Source organism: Heptranchias perlo, chromosome 3 (assembly GCF_035084215.1).
Source record: "Heptranchias perlo isolate sHepPer1 chromosome 3, sHepPer1.hap1, whole genome shotgun sequence".
Classification (NCBI taxonomy): Eukaryota; Metazoa; Chordata; class Chondrichthyes; order Hexanchiformes; family Hexanchidae; genus Heptranchias; species Heptranchias perlo.
In genome coordinates, this window is record NC_090327.1 from 58,759,629 (window position 1) to 58,779,829 (window position 20,201).

The 20,201-nt window shown below is 47.7% G+C and overlaps 1 protein-coding gene across 5 annotated transcripts in view; it reads right to left on the reverse strand.

Moving 5' to 3' along the window:
* The window catches only part of LOC137314431 (coiled-coil domain-containing protein 178), a 363,911-nt gene that overhangs the window by 213,088 nt on the left and 130,622 nt on the right, over positions 1 to 20,201 (reverse strand). For all 5 annotated transcript variants that reach the window (XM_067979795.1, XM_067979798.1, XM_067979796.1 and 2 more), the window contains exon 16: positions 16,558 to 16,671. In XM_067979795.1, the coding sequence (XP_067835896.1) occupies positions 16,558 to 16,671 (114 nt within the window). The remainder of the gene's footprint in view (positions 1 to 16,557; positions 16,672 to 20,201) is intronic.

Here is a 20,201-nt window from a genome sequence, read left to right on the forward strand (position 1 = left end):
ATCACCTCCCGCTCTCGCTCTGCTCTCAGGTTTAATCTCCTCCCGCTCTCGCTCTACTCTCAGGTTTAATCACCTCCCGCTCTCGCTCTACTCTCAGGTTTAATCTCCTCCCGCTCCCGCTCTACTCTCAGGTTTTATCACCTCCCGCTCTCGCTCTACTCTCAGGTTTTATCTCCTCCCGCTCTCGCTCTACTCTCAGGTTTAATCACCTCCCGCTCTCGCTCTACTCTCAGGTTTAATCACCTCTCGCTCTCGCTCGACTCTCAGGTTTAATCACCTCCCGCTCTCGCTCTACTCTCAGGTTTAATCACCTCCCGCTCTCGCTCTACTCTCAGGTTTAAACACCTCCCGCTCTCGCTCTACTCTCAGGTTCAATCTCCTCCCGCTCTCGCTCCACTCTCAGGTTTAAACACCTCTCGCTCTACTCTCAGGTTTAATCATCTCCCGCTCTCGCTCTACTCTCAGGTTTAATCACCTCCCGCTCTCGCTCTACTCTCAGGTTTAATCACCTCCCGCTCTCGCTCTACTCTCAGGTTTAATCACCTCCCGCTCCCGCTCCACTCTCAGGTTTAATCACCTCCCGCTCCCGCTCTACTCTCAGGTTCAATCTCCTCCCGCTCTCGCTCTACTCTCAGGTTTTATCTCCTCCCGCTCTCGCTCTACTCTCAGGTTTAATCACCTCTCGCTCTCGCTCTACTCTCAGGTTTAATCACCTCCCGCTCTCGCTCTACTCTCAGGTTTAATCACCTCCCGCTCTCGCTCTACTCTCAGGTTTAATCACCTCCCGCTCTCGCTCTACTCTCAGGTTTAATCACCTCCCGCTCTCGCTCTGCTCTCAGGTTTAATCTCCTCCCGCTCTCGCTCTACTCTCAGGTTTAATCACCTCCCGCTCTCGCTCTACTCTCAGGTTTAATCTCCTCCCGCTCCCGCTCTACTCTCAGGTTTTATCACCTCCCGCTCTCGCTCTACTCTCAGGTTTTATCTCCTCCCGCTCTCGCTCTACTCTCAGGTTTAATCACCTCCCGCTCTCGCTCTACTCTCAGGTTTAATCACCTCCCGCTCTCGCTCTACTCTCAGGTTTAATCACCTCCCGCTCTCGCTCTACTCTCAGGTTCAATCTCCTCCCGCTCTCGCTCTACTCTCAGGTTTAATCACCTCTCGCTCTACTCTCAGGTTTAATCATCTCCCGCTCTCGCTCTCCTCTCAGGTTTAATCACCTCCCGCTCTCGCTCTACTCTCAGGTTTAATCACCTCCCGCTCTCGCTCTACTCTCAGGTTTAATCACCTCCCGCTCCCGCTCCACTCTCAGGTTTAATCACCTCCCGCTCCCGCTCTACTCTCAGGTTCAATCTCCTCCCGCTCTCGCTCTACTCTCAGGTTTTATCTCCTCCCGCTCTCGCTCTACTCTCAGGTTTAATCACCTCTCGCTCTCGCTCTACTCTCAGGTTTAATCACCTCTCGCTCTCGCTCGACTCTCAGGTTTAATCACCTCCCGCTCTCGCTCTACTCTCAGGTTCAATCTCCTCCCGCTCTCGCTCTACTCTCAGGTTTAATCACCTCCCGCTCTCGCTCTACTCTCAGGTTTAATCACCTCCCGCTCTCGCTCCACTCTCAGGTTTAATCACCTCCCGCTCCCGCTCCACTCTCAGGTTTAATCACCTCCCGCTCCCGCTCCACTCTCAGGTTTAATCACCTCCCGCTCCCGCTCCACTCTCAGGTTTAATCACCTCCCGCTCTCGCTCGACTCTCAGGTTTAATCACCTCCCGCTCTCGCTCTACTCTCAGGTTTAATCACCTCCCGCTCTCGCTCTACTCTCAGGTTTAATCACCTCCCGCTCTCGCTCTACTCTCAGGTTTAATCACCTCCCGCTCTTGCTCTACTCTCAGGTTTAATCTCCTCCCGCTCTCGCTCTGCTCTCAGGTTTAATCACCTCCCGCTCTCGCTCTACTCTCAGGTTTAATCACCTCCCGCTCTCGCTCTACTCTCAGGTTTAATCTCCTCCCGCTCTCGCTCTACTCTCAGGTTTAATCGCCTCCCGCTCTCGCTCTACTCTCAGGTTTAATCACCTCCCGCTCTCGCTCTACTCTCAGGTTTAATCTCCTCCCGCTCTCGCTCTACTCTCAGGTTCAATCGCCTCCCGCTCTCGCTCTACTCTCAGGTTTAATCACCTCCCGCTCTCGCTCTACTCTCAGGTTCAATCGCCTCCCGCTCTCGCTCTACTCTCAGGTTCAATCGCCTCCCGCTCTCGCTCTACTCTCAGGTTCAATCGCCTCCCGCTCTCGCTCTACTCTCAGGTTTAATCACCTCCCGCTCTCGCTCTACTCTCAGGTTTAATCACCTCCCGCTCTCGCTCTACTCTCAGGTTCAATCGCCTCCCGCTCTCGCTCTACTCTCAGGTTTAATCACCTCCCGCTCTCGCTCTACTCTCAGGTTTTATCTCCTCCCGCTCTCGCTCTACTCTCAGGTTTAATCACCTCCCGCTCTCGCTCTACTCTCAGGTTTAATCTCCTCCCGCTCTCGCTCTACTCTCAGGTTTAATCACCTCCCGCTCTCGCTCTACTCTCAGGTTTAATCACCTCCCGCTCTCGCTCTGCTCTCAGGTTTAATCTCCTCCCGCTCTCGCTCTACTCTCAGGTTTAATCTCCTCCCGCTCTCGCTCTACTCTCAGGTTTAATCACCTCCCGCTCCCGCTCTACTCTCAGGTTTAATCACCTCCCGCTCTCGCTCTACTCTCAGGTTTAATCACCTCCCGCTCTCGCTCTGCTCTCAGGTTTAATCTCCACCCGCTCTCGCTCTACTCTCAGGTTTAATCTCCTCCCGCTCTCGCTCTACTCTCAGGTTTAATCACCTCCCGCTCTCGCTCTACTCTCAGGTTTAATCTCCTCCCGCTCCCGCTCTACTCTCAGGTTTTATCACCTCCCGCTCTCGCTCTACTCTCAGGTTTTATCTCCTCCCGCTCTCGCTCTACTCTCAGGTTTAATCACCTCCCGCTCTCGCTCTACTCTCAGGTTTAATCACCTCCCGCTCTCGCTCTACTCTCAGGTTTAATCACCTCTCGCTCTCGCTCGACTCTCAGGTTTAATCACCTCCCGCTCTCGCTCTACTCTCAGGTTTAATCACCTCCCGCTCTCGCTCTACTCTCAGGTTTAATCACCTCCCGCTCTCGCTCTACTCTCAGGTTCAATCTCCTCCCGCTCTCGCTCTACTCTCAGGTTTAATCACCTCTCGCTCTACTCTCAGGTTTAATCATCTCCCGCTCTCGCTCTACTCTCAGGTTTAATCACCTCCCGCTCTCGCTCTACTCTCAGGTTTAATCACCTCCCGCTCTCGCTCTACTCTCAGGTTTAATCACCTCCCGCTCCCGCTCCACTCTCAGGTTTAATCACCTCCCGCTCCCGCTCTACTCTCAGGTTTAATCACCTCCCGCTCCCGCTCTACTCTCAGGTTTAATCACCTCCCGCTCCCGCTCCACTCGCAGGTTTAATCACCTCCCGCTCTCGCTCTACTCTCAGGTTTAATCTCCTCCCGCTCTCGCTCTACTCTCAGGTTTAATCTCCTCCCGCTCTCGCTCTACTCTCAGGTTTAATCACCTCCCGCTCTCGCTCTACTCTCAGGATTAATCACCTCCCGCTCTCGCTCCACTCTCAGGTTTAATCACCTCCCGCTCTCGCTCCACTCTCAGGTTTAATCACCTCCCGCTCTCGCTCCACTCTCAGGTTTAATCACCTCCCGCTCTCGCTCTACTCTCAGGTTTAATCACCTCCCGCTCTCGCTCTACTCTCAGGTTTAATCACCTCCCGCTCTCGCTCCACTCTCAGGTTTAATCACCTCCCGCTCTCGCTCTACTCTCAGGTTTAATCTCCTCCCGCTCTCGCTCTCCTCTCAGGTTTAATCACCTCCCGCTCTCGCTCTACTCTCAGGTTCAATCACCTCCCGCTCTCGCTCTACTCTCAGGTTTAATCACCTCCCGCTCCCGCTCCACTCTCAGGTTTAATCACCTCCCGCTCCCGCTCCACTCTCAGGTTTAATCACCTCCCGCTCCCGCTCCACTCTCAGGTTTAATCACCTCCCGCTCCCGCTCCACTCTCAGGTTTAATCACCTCCCGCTCTCGCTCGACTCTCAGGTTTAATCACCTCCCGCTCTCGCTCTACTCTCAGGTTTAATCACCTCCCGCTCTCGCTCTACTCTCAGGTTTAATCACCTCCCGCTCTCGCTCTACTCTCAGGTTTAATCACCTCCCGCTCTTGCTCTACTCTCAGGTTTAATCTCCTCCCGCTCTCGCTCTGCTCTCAGGTTTAATCACCTCCCGCTCTCGCTCTACTCTCAGGTTTAATCACCTCCCGCTCTCGCTCTACTCTCAGGTTTAATCTCCTCCCGCTCTCGCTCTACTCTCAGGTTTAATCGCCTCCCGCTCTCGCTCTACTCTCAGGTTTAATCACCTCCCGCTCTCGCTCTACTCTCAGGTTTAATCTCCTCCCGCTCTCGCTCTACTCTCAGGTTCAATCGCCTCCCGCTCTCGCTCTACTCTCAGGTTTAATCACCTCCCGCTCTCGCTCTACTCTCAGGTTCAATCGCCTCCCGCTCTCGCTCTACTCTCAGGTTCAATCGCCTCCCGCTCTCGCTCTACTCTCAGGTTCAATCGCCTCCCGCTCTCGCTCTACTCTCAGGTTTAATCACCTCCCGCTCTCGCTCTACTCTCAGGTTTAATCACCTCCCGCTCTCGCTCTACTCTCAGGTTCAATCGCCTCCCGCTCTCGCTCTACTCTCAGGTTTAATCACCTCCCGCTCTCGCTCTACTCTCAGGTTTTATCTCCTCCCGCTCTCGCTCTACTCTCAGGTTTAATCACCTCCCGCTCTCGCTCTACTCTCAGGTTTAATCTCCTCCCGCTCTCGCTCTACTCTCAGGTTTAATCACCTCCCGCTCTCGCTCTACTCTCAGGTTTAATCACCTCCCGCTCTCGCTCTGCTCTCAGGTTTAATCTCCTCCCGCTCTCGCTCTACTCTCAGGTTTAATCACCTCCCGCTCTCGCTCTACTCTCAGGTTTAATCTCCTCCCGCTCCCGCTCTACTCTCAGGTTTTATCACCTCCCGCTCTCGCTCTACTCTCAGGTTTTATCTCCTCCCGCTCTCGCTCTACTCTCAGGTTTAATCACCTCCCGCTCTCGCTCTACTCTCAGGTTTAATCACCTCTCGCTCTCGCTCGACTCTCAGGTTTAATCACCTCCCGCTCTCGCTCTACTCTCAGGTTTAATCACCTCCCGCTCTCGCTCTACTCTCAGGTTTAATCACCTCCCGCTCTCGCTCTACTCTCAGGTTCAATCTCCTCCCGCTCTCGCTCTACTCTCAGGTTTAATCACCTCTCGCTCTACTCTCAGGTTTAATCATCTCCCGCTCTCGCTCTACTCTCAGGTTCAATCTCCTCCCGCTCCCGCTCTACTCTCAGGTTTTATCTCCTCCCGCTCTCGCTCTAATGTCAGGTTTAATCACCTCCCGCTCTACTCTCAGGTTTAATCACCTCCCGCTCTCGCTCTACTCTCAGGTTTAATCTCCTCCCGCTCTCGCTCTACTCTCAGGTTTAATCACCTCTCGCTCTCGCTCTACTCTCAGGTTTAATCTCCTCTCGCTCTCGCTCTACTCTCAGGTTTAATCGCCTCCCGCTCTCGCTCTACTCTCAGGTTCAATCTCCTCCTGCTCTCGCTCTACTCTCAGGTTTAATCTCCTCCCGCTCTCGCTCTAATCTCAGGTTCAATCTCCTCCCGCTCTCGCTCTACTCTCAGGTTTAATCACCTCCCGCTCTCGCTCTACTCTCAGGTTTAATCACCTCTCGCTCTCGCTCTACTCTCAGGTTTAATCTCCTCTCGCTCTCGCTCTACTCTCAGGTTTAATCGCCTCCCGCTCTCGCTCTACTCTCAGGTTCAATCTCCTCCCGCTCTCGCTCTCCTCTCAGGTTCAATCACCTCTCGCTCTCGCTCTACTCTCAGGTTTAATCTCCTCTCGCTCTCGCTCTACTCTCAGGTTTAATCGCCTCCCGCTCTCGCTCTACTCTCAGGTTTAATCACCTCCCGCTCTCGCTCTACTCTCAGGTTTAATCACCTCCCGCTCTCGCTCTACTCTCAGGTTCAATCTCCTCCCGCTCTCGCTCTACTCTCAGGTTTAATCACCTCCCGCTCTCGCTCTACTCTCAGGTTTAATCACCTCCCGCTTTCGCTCTACTCTCAGGTTTAATCGCCTCCCGCTCTCGCTCTACTCTCAGGTTCAATCTCCTCCCGCTCTCGCTCTACTCTCAGGTTTAATCACCTCTCGCTCTACTCTCAGGTTTAATCACCTCCCGCTCTCGCTCTACTCTCAGGTTTAATCACCTCCCGCTCTCGCTCTACTCTCAGGTTTAATCACCTCCCGCTCTCGCTCTACTCTCAGGTTTAATCTCCTCCCGCTTTCGCTCTACTCTCAGGTTTAATCACCTCCCGCTCTCGCTCTACTCTCAGGTTTAATCACCTCCCGCTCTCGCTCTACTCTCAGGTTTAATCACCTCCCGCTCTCGCTCTACTCTCAGGTTTTATCTCCTCCCGCTCTCGCTCTACTCTCAGGTTCAATCTCCTCCCGCTCTCGCTCTACTCTCAGGTTTAATCACCTCCCGCTCTCGCTCTACTCTCAGGTTTAATCACCTCCCGCTCTCGCTCTACTCTCAGGTTTAATCACCTCCCGCTCTCGCTCTACTCTCAGGTTCAATCTCCTCCCGCTCTCGCTCTACTCTCAGGTTTAATCACCTCCCGCTCTCGCTCTACTCTCAGGTTTAATCACCTCCCGCTCTCGCTCTACTCTCAGGTTCAATCTCCTCCCGCTCTCGCTCTACTCTCAGGTTTAATCACCTCCCGCTCTCGCTCTACTCTCAGGTTCAATCTCCTCCCGCTCTCGCTCTACTCTCAGGTTTAATCTCCTCCCGCTCTCGCTCTACTCTCAGGTTTAATCACCTCCCGCTCTCGCTCTCCTCTCAGGTTTAATCACCTCCCGCTCTCGCTCTACTCTCAGGTTTAATCTCCTCTCGCTCTCGCTCTACTCTCAGGTTTAATCACCTCCCGCTCTCGCTCTACTCTCAGGTTTTATCTCCTCCCGCTCTCGCTCTACTCTCAGGTTTTATCTCCTCCCGCTCTCGCTCTACTCTCAGGTTTAATCACCTCCCGCTCCCGCTCTACTCTCAGGTTTAATCTCCTCTCGCTCTCGCTCTACTCTCAGGTTTAATCACCTCCCGCTCCCCTCTCAGGTTTAATCACCTCCCGCTCCCCTCTCAGGTTTTATCTCCTCCCGCTCTCGCTCTACTCTCAGGTTTTATCTCCTCCCGCTCTCGCTCCACTCTCAGGGTTAATCACCTCCCGCTCTCGCTCCACTCTCAGGTTTAATCACCTCCCGCTCTCGCTCTACTCTCAGGTTTAATCACCTCCCGCTCTCGCTCCACTCTCAGGTTTAATCACCTCCCGCTCTCGCTCTACTCTCAGGTTTAATCACCTCCCGCTCTCGCTCTACTCTCAGGTTGAATCGCCTCCCGCTCTCGCTCTACTCTCAGGTTTAATCGCCTCCCGCTCTCGCTCTACTCTCAGGTTTAATCACCTCCCGCTCTCGCTCTACTCTCAGGTTTAATCTCCTCCCTCTCTCGCTCCACTCTCAGGTTTAATCTCCTCCCGCTCTCGCTCTACTCTCAGGTTTAATCACCTCTCGCTCTCGCTCTACTCTCAGGTTTAATCTCCTCCCGCTCTCGCTCTACTCTCAGGTTTAATCTCCTCCCGCTCTCGCTCTACTCTCAGGTTTAATCACCTCCCGCTCTCGCTCTACTCTCAGGTTTAATCTCCTCCCGCTCTCGCTCTACTCTCAGGTTTAATCTCCTCCCGCTCTCGCTCTACTCTCAGGTTTAATCACCTCCCGCTCTTGCTCTACTCTCAGGTTTAATCGCCTCCCGCTCTCGCTCCACTCTCAGGTTTAATCGCCTCCCGCTCTCGCTCTACTCTCAGGTTTAATCTCCTCCCGCTCTCGCTCTACTCTCAGGTTTAATCACCTCCCGCTCTCGCTCTCCTCTCAGGTTTAATCACCTCCCGCTCTCGCTCTACTCTCAGGTTTAATCACCTCCCGCTCTCGCTCCACTCTCAGGTTTTATCTCCTCCCGCTCTCGCTCTGCTCTCAGGTTTAATCACCTCCCGCTCTCGCTCTACTCTCAGGTTTAATCGCCTCCCGCTCTCCCTCTACTCTCAGGTTTAATCACCTCTCGCTCTACTCTCAGGTTTAATCACCTCCCGCTCTCGCTCTACTCTCAGGTTTAATCACCTCTCGCTCTACTCTCAGGTTTAATCACCTCCCGCTCTCGCTCTACTCTCAGGTTTAATCACCTCTCGCTCTACTCTCAGGTTTAATCACCTCCCGCTCTCGCTCTACTCTCAGGTTTAATCACCTCCCGCTCTCGCTCTACTCTCAGGTTTAATCACCTCCCGCTCTCGCTCTACTCTCAGGTTTAATCACCTCCCGCTCTCGCTCTACTCTCAGGTTTAATCACCTCCCGCTCTCGCTCTACTCTCAGGTTTAATCACCTCTCGCTCTCGCTCTACTCTCAGGTTTAATCACCTCCCGCTCTCGCTCTACTCTCAGGTTTAATCACCTCCCGCTCTCGCTCTACTCTCAGGTTTAATCACCTCCCGCTCTCGCTCTACTCTCAGGTTTAATCACCTCCCGCTCTCGCTCTACTCTCAGGTTTAATCACCTCCCGCTCTCGCTCTACTCTCAGGTTTAATCACCTCCCGCTCTCGCTCTACTCTCAGGTTTAATCACCTCCCGCTCTCGCTCTACTCTCAGGTTCAATCACCTCCCGCTCTCGCTCTACTCTCAGGTTTTATCTCCTCCCGCTTTCGCTCTACTCTCAGGTTTAATCACCTCCCGCTCTCGCTCTACTCTCAGGTTTTATCTCCTCCCGCTCTCGCTCTACTCTCAGGTTTTATCTCCTCCCGCTCTCGCTCTACTCTCAGGTTTAATCACCTCCCGCTCTCGCTCCACTCTCAGGTTTAATCACCTCCCGCTCTCGCTCCACTCTCAGGTTTAATCGCCTCCCGCTCTCGCTCTACTCTCAGGTTTAATCACCTCCCGCTCTCGCTCTACTCTCAGGTTTTATCTCCTCCCGCTCTCGCTCTACTCTCAGGTTTAATCACCTCCCGCTCTCGCTCTACTCTCAGGTTTTATCTCCTCCCGCTCTCGCTCTACTCTCAGGTTTAATCGCCTCCCGCTCTCGCTCTACTCTCAGGTTTAATCACCTCCCGCTCTCGCTCTACTCTCAGGTTTAATCACCTCCCGCTCTCGCTCTACTCTCAGGTTTAATCACCTCCCGCTCTCGCTCTACTCTCAGGTTTAATCACCTCCCGCTCTCGCTCTACTCTCAGGTTTAATCACCTCCCGCTCTCGCTCTACTCTCAGGTTCAATCACCTCCCGCTCTCGCTCTACTCTCAGGTTTTATCTCCTCCCGCTCTCGCTCCACTCTCAGGTTCAATCACCTCCCGCTCTCGCTCTACTCTCAGGTTTTATCTCCTCCCGCTCTCGCTCCACTCTCAGGTTCAATCACCTCCCGCTCTCGCTCTACTCTCAGGTTTAATCACCTCCCGCTCTCGCTCTACTCTCAGGTTTAATCACCTCCCGCTCTCGCTCTACTCTCAGGTTTTATCTACTCCCGCTCTCGCTCTACTCTCAGGTTTAATCACCTCCCGCTCTCGCTCTACTCTCAGGTTTTATCTCCTCCCGCTCTCGCTCTACTCTCAGGTTTAATCTCCTCCCGCTCTCGCTCTACTCTCAGGTTTAATCACCTCCCGCTCTCGCTCGACTCTCAGGTTTAATCACCTCCCGCTCTCGCTCTACTCTCAGGTTTAATCTCCTCCCGCTCTCGCTCTACTCTCAGGTTTAATCACCTCTCGCTCTACTCTCAGGTTTAATCACCTCCCGCTCTCGCTCCACTCTCAGGTTTAATCGCCTCCCGCTCTCGCTCTACTCTCAGGTTTAATCTCCTCCCGCTCTCGCTCTACTCTCAGGTTTAATCACCTCCCGCTCTCGCTCCACTCTCAGGTTTAATCACCTCCCGCTCTCGCTCTACTCTCAGGTTCAATCTCCTCCCGCTCTCGCTCGACTCTCAGGTTAAATCTCCTCCCGCTCTCGCTCTACTCTCAGGTTTAATCACCTCCCGCTCTCGCTCTACTCTCAGGTTTAATCACCTCCCGCTCTCGCTCTACTCTCAGGTTTAATCACCTCCCGCTCTCGCTCTACTCTCAGGTTTAATCACCTCCCGCTCTCGCTCCACTCTCAGGTTTAATCACCTCCCGCTCTCGCTCCACTCTCAGGTTTAATCTCCTCCCGCTCTCGCTCTACTCTCAGGTTTTATCTCCTCCCGCTCTCGCTCTACTCTCAGGTTCAGTCACCTCCCGCTCTCGCTCTACTCTCAGGTTTAATCGCCTCCCGCTCTCGCTCTACTCTCAGGTTTAATCGCCTCCCGCTCTCGCTCTACTCTCAGGTTTAATCACCTCCCGCTCCCGCTCTACTCTCAGGTTTAATCTCCTCCCGCTCTCGCTCTACTCTCAGGTTTAATCTCCTCCCGCTCTCGCTCTACTCTCAGGTTTAATCACCTCCCGCTCTCGCTCTACTCTCAGGTTTAATCACCTCCCGCTCTCGCTCTACTCTCAGGTTTAATCACCTCCCGCTCTCGCTCTACTCTCAGGTTTAATCACCTCCCGCTCTCGCTCTACTCTCAGGTTTAATCACCTCCCGCTCTCGCTCTACTCTCAGGTTTAATCTCCTCCCGCTCTCGCTCTACTCTCAGGTTTTATCTCCTCCCGCTCTCGCTCTACTCTCAGGTTTAATCACCTCCCGCTCTCGCTCTACTCTCAGGTTTTATCTCCTCCCGCTCTCGCTCTGCTCTCAGGTTTAATCACCTCCCGCTCTCGCTCTACTCTCAGGTTTAATCGCCTCCCGCTCTCGCTCTACTCTCAGGTTTAATCTCCTCCCGCTCTCGCTCTACTCTCAGGTTTTATCTCCTCCCGCTCTCGCTCTACTCTCAGGTTTAATCGCCTCCCGCTCTCGCTCTACTCTCAGGTTTAATCACCTCCCGCTCTCGCTCTACTCTCAGGTTTAATCACCTCCCGCTCTCGCTCTACTCTCAGGTTTAATCACCTCCCGCTCTCGCTCTACTCTCAGGTTTAATCACCTCCCGCACTCGCTCTACTCTCAGGTTTAATCTCCTCCCGCTCTCGCTCTACTCTCAGGTTTAATCGCCTCCCGCTCTCGCTCTACTCTCAGGTTTAATCACCTCCCGCTCTCGCTCTCCTCTCAGGTTTAATCACCTCCCGCTCTCGCTCTACTCTCAGGTTTAATCACCTCCCGCTCTCGCTCTACTCTCAGGTTTTATCGCCTCCCGCTCTCGCTCTACTCTCAGGCTTCATCTCCTCCCGCTCTCGATCTACTCTCTGCTTTATTGCCTCCCACTCTCGCTCTACTCTCGCCTTTATTGCCTCCCACTCTCGCTCTACTCTCGCCTTTATCGCCTCCCACTCTCGCTCTACTCTCGCCTTTGTCACCTCCCACTCTCCCTCTACTCTCGGGCTCTATCGCTTCCCGCTCTTGCTCTCCTCTTGGACTTTATCGCCTCCCACTCTCGGTGTACTCTCAGGTTTTATCGCCTCCCACTCTACTCTCGGGCTGTCTGTCACTGCCACTTTATTGCCTCCCGCTCTCGCTCTACTGTAGTTCTCTATTTTCTCTCTCCCTCCTTTCTTGAATAGTGGTGCTACATTTGCTACCTTCCAATCCAGGGGGACCATTCTAGAATTTAGGGAATTTTTGAAGATCGCAACCACTATCTTTGTGGCCACCTCTTTTAGAACCCTAGGATATTGGCCATCAGGTCCAGGGGATTTGTCGGCTTTTAGTCCCATTAATTTCTCTTGAACTTTTTCTTTACTAATATTAATTACTTTAACTTCCTCACTCTCATTAGCCCCTTGGTTCCCCACTATTTTTGGTATGCTTTTTGTGTCTTCTATTGTGACGAGAGATACAAAATATTTGTTTAACGTCACTGCCATTTCCTTATTTCCCATTATAATTTCGCCTGACTCAGCCTCTAAGGGACCAATGTTTACTTTTGCTACTCTCTTTCTTTTTACTATCCCCTTGTTGAAGCTCTTACAATCTGTTTTTTATATTTCTTGCTAATTTACTCTCATATTCTATTTTCTCCCTCTTTATCAATTTTATGGTCATCCTTTGCTGGTTTCTAAAACTCTCCCAATCCTCAGGCTTACTATTCTTCTTGGCAACATTATAAGCTTCTTCGGTTAATCTAATACTACCCTTAACTTCTTTAGTTAGCCGTGGGTGGATCACTTTTCCTCTGGAGTTTTTATGTTCATTGAGAATTATTAAATAGTTCTTTAAATGTTTGCCATACCCTGCAAAGGAAGAAATCTGCAGGGCTACGGGGATAGGGTGGGGGAGGGGAATAGCTGGATTGCTCTTGCATACAGCTGGCGCGGACTCGATTGGCCGAAAGGCCTCCTTCCGTGCTGTAACCTTTCTATGATTCTATGCTTATCTACCGTCATACCTTTAAATCTAATTTCCCAATCTACCTTAGCCAACCTGTCCCTTGTACCTATGTAATTGGCTTTATTTAAGTTTAAGGCTCTAGTTTCGGACCCAAGAGCGTCACTCTGGAACACAATGTGAAATTCTATTATATTATGATCACTCTTCCCCAGGGGATCCCTTCCTATGAGATGACTAATTAACCCTGTCTCATTACACAAGACAAGATCTAAAATCGCGTGTTCCCTGGTTGGTTCCACGATGTATTGTTCTAGGAAACTGCCTTGAATGCATTCCATGAACTTGTCCTCCAAACTACCTTTGCCAATTTGAATTGTCCAGTCTATATGAAGATTAAAGTCCCCCACGATTATTGTATTACCTTTGTTACAAGCACCTATTATTTCTTGATTAATACTCTGTCCAACGGTATAGCTGCTGTTAGGGGGCCTATAGACTACTCCCAACAGTGTTTTCTACTCCTTGTTATTTCTTATCTCCACCCATACTAATTCTACTTCCTGAACTTCTGAGCCAAGATCCTTCCTCACTATTGTCCTTATGTCATCCTTTATTATCAGGGCTACACCCCCTCCTTTTCCATTTTGTCTGTCTTTTCGAAACATCAAGTACCCTGGAATATTTAGTTCCCAACCTTGGTCACCTTCATGTGTCTGTAAAATTGCTGTATTTGCACGGTGGATAAAAACTAAACTTGCCACAGAAAGTTAAGTCAAATCATTTCAAGTCTAAGTATGCTTTTAATGACTTGATAAGTATTTATTACTGCCAATCAACCTCTCTGGCAATGAAAATCAACTATTACAAGCCTGGAGTCTCATTGCTTTAGGTTTTAATTGTTGTTGAAGATTTTAAAAATGTGAATTTTTTTTTACTTTTACTTTCTGTCTCTTTTCTCTTTCTCTCTTAATCCAATCTTTCTTTCCCTCTCTTTATTTATCTTTCTGTACCTGATTTGACATTGAATTCACCCATTCTAATTTAGACTTCCTTCTCCGTCCCCGCGCTGTTTATTTCTCAATCCTTCGATTTGATTGGTTAAGGAGATACATAGTTGGTTGTCCTGTTCACTCAGGTCCCAGATGCCGTGAATCCCTTGCTGCGACGTTATCAGCTCGCACTTTAAGCAACTTGCCACTCAAAAAAATTAAAAACCTAAACGTGCAAGGGCAAGTCTAACTAATGGCAGATGCCCGGCTACAGCAAAATTTGGCCCATTATCTTATCTGTTGTAAAAGTCTGAAAACAAGAATAATGAACAAGTCTCATGCGTTTCTGCTGACTGGGTCATGTCTGTTGAGTTATCAACTACAAATGGATATATGCGAACTGTTAAATGATTTTCCATGTATTGCCAATTTGAATCTCGCTATGTAGTGCCATATGTCCAGAAAACCCAGCAATGAGCATTCTCAGGCTATTAGATGACCTAAATCATTATTTACTTTTGTCTGGAAGAGTCTACAAATGAGAATTCCCAGGAACAATGGTGCCAAAGTCTCAACAAGATAACATCTAAATTATTGCTGTATTTTTCTAATTCCTCACTAAATGCGAGATTGAGGCAGATAAAGCAAACTCCACAATTTGGCTTTCATTATGTGCATTACAATTCATGTGCAAATGACAGACTATAAGGAGTACAAAACAATTAAGTCAGGCAGAATTTACCCAGCCAGAGACTGTGTTGTTTTCAAAAGATTCTCTCAGTGCAAATAAAAAGGAAAAAACTGCAAATGATAGAAATCTAAAATCAAAAGAAATGCATAGGAGGTCAGTCAAAATCTGAAAAGAGAAAAAACAAGTTAATGTCTTGAATAGAAGCCTTCAACAGAACTGAAAACTGAAAAATAATCAACCTCCTTAGTAGGGTTGAAAAAAGAAGGGGTGTGGTAGAAACAACAGATACTCCAATTACAGAGACGAAGTTAATGAGTTGGATGACCTGCAAACTACTTAATAGAAAACTACCTGTTAATATAAAAGATCACCTTAGTAATTGTCTTGGAAAAATATTAAAAGAACAAAAAATGCACAAATAACTAAGATGGGCGAAAGGCATGGAAAAGGTCCATACAAGGAAAAAGCAAGAAAATGGGGAAATGAGAGAAAAAACCTGCAGGTGCAGGCCTACATATCTCCCTCCGTATCTTTAAGCGGACTAATCGCTGAATAAGATAGGCTAACAAAATACTTTTCAAAAAAAACAACTAAGACAAAGCATATTTAATTATGTCTGCTAAACTCAAAAAGCTGTCCATCAAACATATATTTGAACAAACCCACAAGAAGCTTAAATTTGAATTAAATGACTTAGTCCCCCCTTCAGATACTTGGATCTACAGTATTCTGGTACTATTCTGCAGCAAAGCAAGCGGGGTCCTTTTCTGCAAGTAAATCTGGCTTCTAATCCCATGTGTAATGAGATGGAAACAAACCAATACCACAACGATGCATCAGACAAAAAAGAGCCTCTTCTGCACTCTCTCAGTATTTCAGAAGTCATTGAAAATGGTTTTTAAGCCCTTAAGGAAATTGTTCATTACTGCTACTGTTAGTGTTGGCTTAGTTTACTGATAGCACCGTCACCTCTGAGTCAGAAGGTCATGAGTTCAAGCAGCTCTCCAGGATTTCAACACAAAATCTAGAATGACACTTTAGTGCAGCACTGAGAGAGTGCTACATTTTTGGAGGTTCTGGGGTTCAGATGAGATGTTAAACAGAGGCCCGTTCATGTGGACGTAAAAGATTCTGTGGCACTATTTAAAGAAGAGCAGAAGAGTTCTTCCAGTATCTTGGCCAACAGCTACTCTTCAACCAACACCATGAAAAAGAGATTAACTGGACACTTACCTCACTACTGTTTGTGAAACATTGCTGTGTACAAAATGGCTGCCACCATTGCCAATATAACCATGACTGCATTTCAAAAGTAATTCATTAGCTGTGAAGCACTTTGGGATATTCTGAGGATGTGAAAGGTGCTATATAAATGCAAGTTATTTCTTTTTGCTACTTTTAAATTTTTGCTCATTAGTATCTGCCGAATTCTTTTAGTTCTGCATTTTTTTACTGCTGCTACTGGCAGAAAAAATAAATAAATAAATACAATGCATAAATTTAAACATTAAATACTGTGGAGGGATTTCATAGCTGTAATCTAATCTTGCATTTTATGCCACTAAAGCCTCATTCTCGTGGAGTAGGACATTGTCTGATTAAATCAGTGTTGTGTAATCACTCCAGGTATCAATTATTTACTATTTTTTTTATTCGTTCATGGGATGTGGACGTCGCTGGCGAGGCTGGCATTTATTGCCCATCCCTAATTGCCCTTGAGAAGGTGGTGGTGAGCCGCCATCTTGAACCGCTGCAGTCCGTGTGGTGAAGGTTCTCCCACAGTGCTGTTAGGAAGGGAGTTCCAGGATTTTGACCCTGCGACAATGAAGGAACGACGATATATTTCCAAATCGGGATGGTGTGTGACTTGGAGGGGAACGTGCAGGTGGTGTTGTTCCCATGTACCTGCTGCTCTTGTCCTTCTAGGTGGTAGAGGTCGCTGGTATTTACTATTTATTAACTAATCAGTCAGTATATCTTACTATTATTGTTTGACTCACTACTAAATAAATGAAATTAATACAGTACCTTGCTCTACATGCAAAAACCATTAGATCTTAGGTTAAGGACCCCTGTCTCCAAGAGACTGATTTTAGACAACTAATCAGTTTTGTCCTAATAGAAGCCTATTTTGTTTTGTTCATTCTAAATTAAGTACAAGACACTTAAGTTTCACCACACCACTAGCATTTGCATTCACAAATGATATTACTGAGTATTTGCCTAGACCATATCTTACTTGCAAACATCGTTCATATAATGATGCCATCTGCTGAGCAGTGTGGCAAGTGGCATGCAGGTCCAGCACACACTTACCTGATCATCAATCAACTGATTTTGCAAGCCTTTCTTTTCTTTCTCCAGATTTTCAGTTATCGATTGCTGGTTCTCTTTAAGTTCATTTACTTTCTCGCTCAACATCAAGAATGTCTATAAGAAATTGTAGAGAAGGGAACTAGTTACTTAAGGATGTTTGATTTTGTATGATATTATATAAGCATCACTTGTTTCTGCAGTCATGAAAATGTGCTTCAAAATGTTAATGAGTTTTTTTGTTTGTAACAAGGAAGCATTTTCTATTACAATTTTTGGAAAATACTATTGTTGTCCTTCAATAAAGCTTATTTTATCTAACGTTAAAGGATACAAAAATAAAGTATTGCCTGTCAATGACTTTGTCTAAGAATTTTTTAAAAATCAAGGTTTCTATTATCCACTGATTCATAAGGACTGATAATGCAATACATGGTACCCATAGCTCCGCTGCGTATCGGGCAGTGACTGCCCGAATTATGGAGCATTGTAGGCTTTCATTTGCCCGGAATTCTATAATGCAACCCTGAAGTACCTGTGGTACTCAGAATCAGCTCACCTCCAGGCACTAAGCTCATTATGGCCCTGTTTTTTATGTATATAGAGAGGCTCCTGTAATCCAGTTGGAATGCCTCACTGGCACTTCAGATACACTGCGCCTATTTGGAATGGACACTTCAGAGGAGGCCAGCACCAGAAAGGAACATTTTGCCTGCTGTCTGGCCTTTCTTTTTAATAGGGTCACCCATATGCCTGCGCTTTAGCCTCAGCCTCCATTGGTGATTTAATGAAAAGACGTGTTATGCCCCAATCTATTATTTGCAGGTAAAAATGATGGCAACATACAGGCATTCAGAATTCCTGCTGTCACTCAGAATTCAAACTCCACAGAGCCTCCAACATAATGCTCGAAGCAATGGGAGTATCACTAAACTATTTAAATGGACCCACCTCGCATTACCAGATTATTGGCCCCATAGTACTGTGCAGAAAAATAACGCAAACTACAATCGTAGATGTTTCACAATTTCTAAGTTTCTCATGCTAATTTATTTCTGTAAGAGGGTAGAAGTGCCTTTGGAAAGTAATATCAGTGGCTATGGCTTAAGTAAAGATTGTAGTAGTATCTCAGGGATGATAGCCATGACCTCTATGGGAGAAACGAGTCTCCCATTGAGTGGCAGTTTCAGAGAAAAATATTAACAGAGGTTTTGAGCAAGATAAGGTTGACACTGGTTGAAAGCAAGATAAGTCTGGTTAGCATTAGGTACTTTATAGGTTTTGATATGTTAGTGCGCTTATCAATAAATTAAGAAGAATTTTTGTATATGCCAAAAACACAGTAGAAATCAAAATAGGATTTATTTTTGAGTTAAGGCCAACAAATTTATTTGACAGTATGTACAAATGATCTTAACAGTTAATCCATAAACTGCCAGCAGGTACTGGGAGATTCCAATCTTTCAGCCATCCATTTTTTGATATTTCCAGTTCACACACTGTGACGCTGGAAGAAACCTGAATATAACAGTAATAAAACTATTCAACTATCAAGAATAGCCTTTTTACTGTAGTATTGACTCTATATTTATATCCACTAAACCACAATTTTAAACATTTTGGCTGCAAAATCCATGGTGGGCGCATCCTGGCTGAAGTGCCAAGATGCACCTGCCCAGGATCTGCATCGCTGACCCCACCAAAGTTTGCGGGGTCGGGGGAGGTTCCTTGTTTTGCACGGCAATGATGGGCATTGGCGTCACTAGATGTGCATCTAAGGTAACCACCCAGCAAAAAGGCCAGAATGTCTGGCAAAAGAGTGGCCTGCTGGGTCCTCCTCAGAAACAGCTGTATGCTGCCCCCTCCCCAACTTCCATGACTGCTCCATTTTAATGGGGGGCCTGCTTTAATTTTTTTTAAAAAAGTAGACATAGTTCTTTGGGAGCCTAGACTATGATCCCATCATGGACCTCCAAATAGGTTGCATTTCTGCCCTTTTGTGGATAGGTACATCTGGTCTCACCAGGCATACTTCTGCCAACCACATGTCTAGTCTCTTTGAGGACCGGAAAAGCGGAACCCTCGACATATAGCAACCCCTCACCCTTATAATGATGGTTTTGTTTGGGGTGGGTAGAGACTCTATCTCCACAAGGCCAACTGGAAACTCCCACATTATGCCAGGATCTAACATGTCTGCATTCTGGCCTAATCTCTGGCCTTTTCAGTGGACTCTTGCACTTGGACTCTGCAGATTTTCAGAGCCTATATTTCTACTCATCTTGTGATGGAAGCAGAGCTCCATAATATCTTGCATTAAAAAATTCTGTATTCTATCTCTTTTCACATGTTTTTAAGATACAATTGCATTTAAAATTGACTGTAATTAGGTGCATTCTTAGAATTTTTTTTTACTTTGTAAGACCGTACACAAATCTGTTTAGAGATAACAAACTGGTTTTGGGTGAGGTCTCCTGTGGTGCCATCGATTGCTAATGGTTAAGTTAACGGCATCAGTAATTCCTTTGTGTCTTTGACACGTTTACACGCGTGCAAATCTTGCAGGTGACTATCAGACACTCTAGGGTTACATTCCTTTCTCCCTCGTGCTAATCCAGCTTCCCCTTAAATGCATCTATGCTATTTGCCTCAACTACTCCTTGTGTTAGCGCGTTCCACATTATTACCACTCTTTGGGTAAAGAAATTTCTCCTGAATTCCCTTTTGGATTTATTAGCAACTATTTTATATCTATGACCGCTAGTTTTGGACTTCCCCACGAGTGGAAACATTTTCTCTACGTCTACCCTATCAAACCCTTCAATTATCTTAGAGACCTCTATCAGGTTACTCCTCAGCCTTCTCTTTATTAGAGAAAAGGGCCCCAGCCTGTTCAGCCTTTCTTGATACGGATATTCTCTCAGTTCTGGTATCATCCTTGTGAATCTTTTTTGCACCCTCTCCAATACCTCTATCTAATTTCTATAATATGGAGGCCAGAACTGTGCACAATATTCCAAGTGTGGTTTAACCAAGGTTGCTCTTGAAACATAGCTTATTTGATATGCAAGTCAAGTGTCAAAGTAAAATGAAGCGAACGTATAACAACGGGGATTTTTTTTTACTTTCTTCAATCTGATTAATAACATAGTTGCCTGCTTGGCAGGAAAGAACTTCTTAGATCTTGAGTTTTGTATTCTGCCTTGGAGACTCAGTGGATTGACATAACAGGTATGGTTTTTCCCTGTTTCATCAGTTCAGTATGCAATGGTGTTGAAAGTGACAGCTAGACTCCATGCAGCCAAGGCAGGAATATAATTCCGATTTTGCAAGGCATGCAATGGTATAATTTTAAAGGGGGTGCAGGAACAGAGAGGCCTGGGGGTTCACATACACAAAGTTTTGAAGGTGGCAGGACAAGTTGAGAAAGCTGTGAAAAAAGCTTACAGGATCCTTGGCTTTATACATAGAGGCATAGAGTGCAAAAGCAAGGACGTTATGCTAAACATTTATAAAACACTGGTTAGGCCGCAGCTGAAGTATTGTGTCCAAATCTGGGTACCACACTTTAGGAAGGATATCAAGGCCTTGGAGGGGGTGCAGAGATTTACTAGAATGATACCATGGATGAGGGACTTCAGTTATGT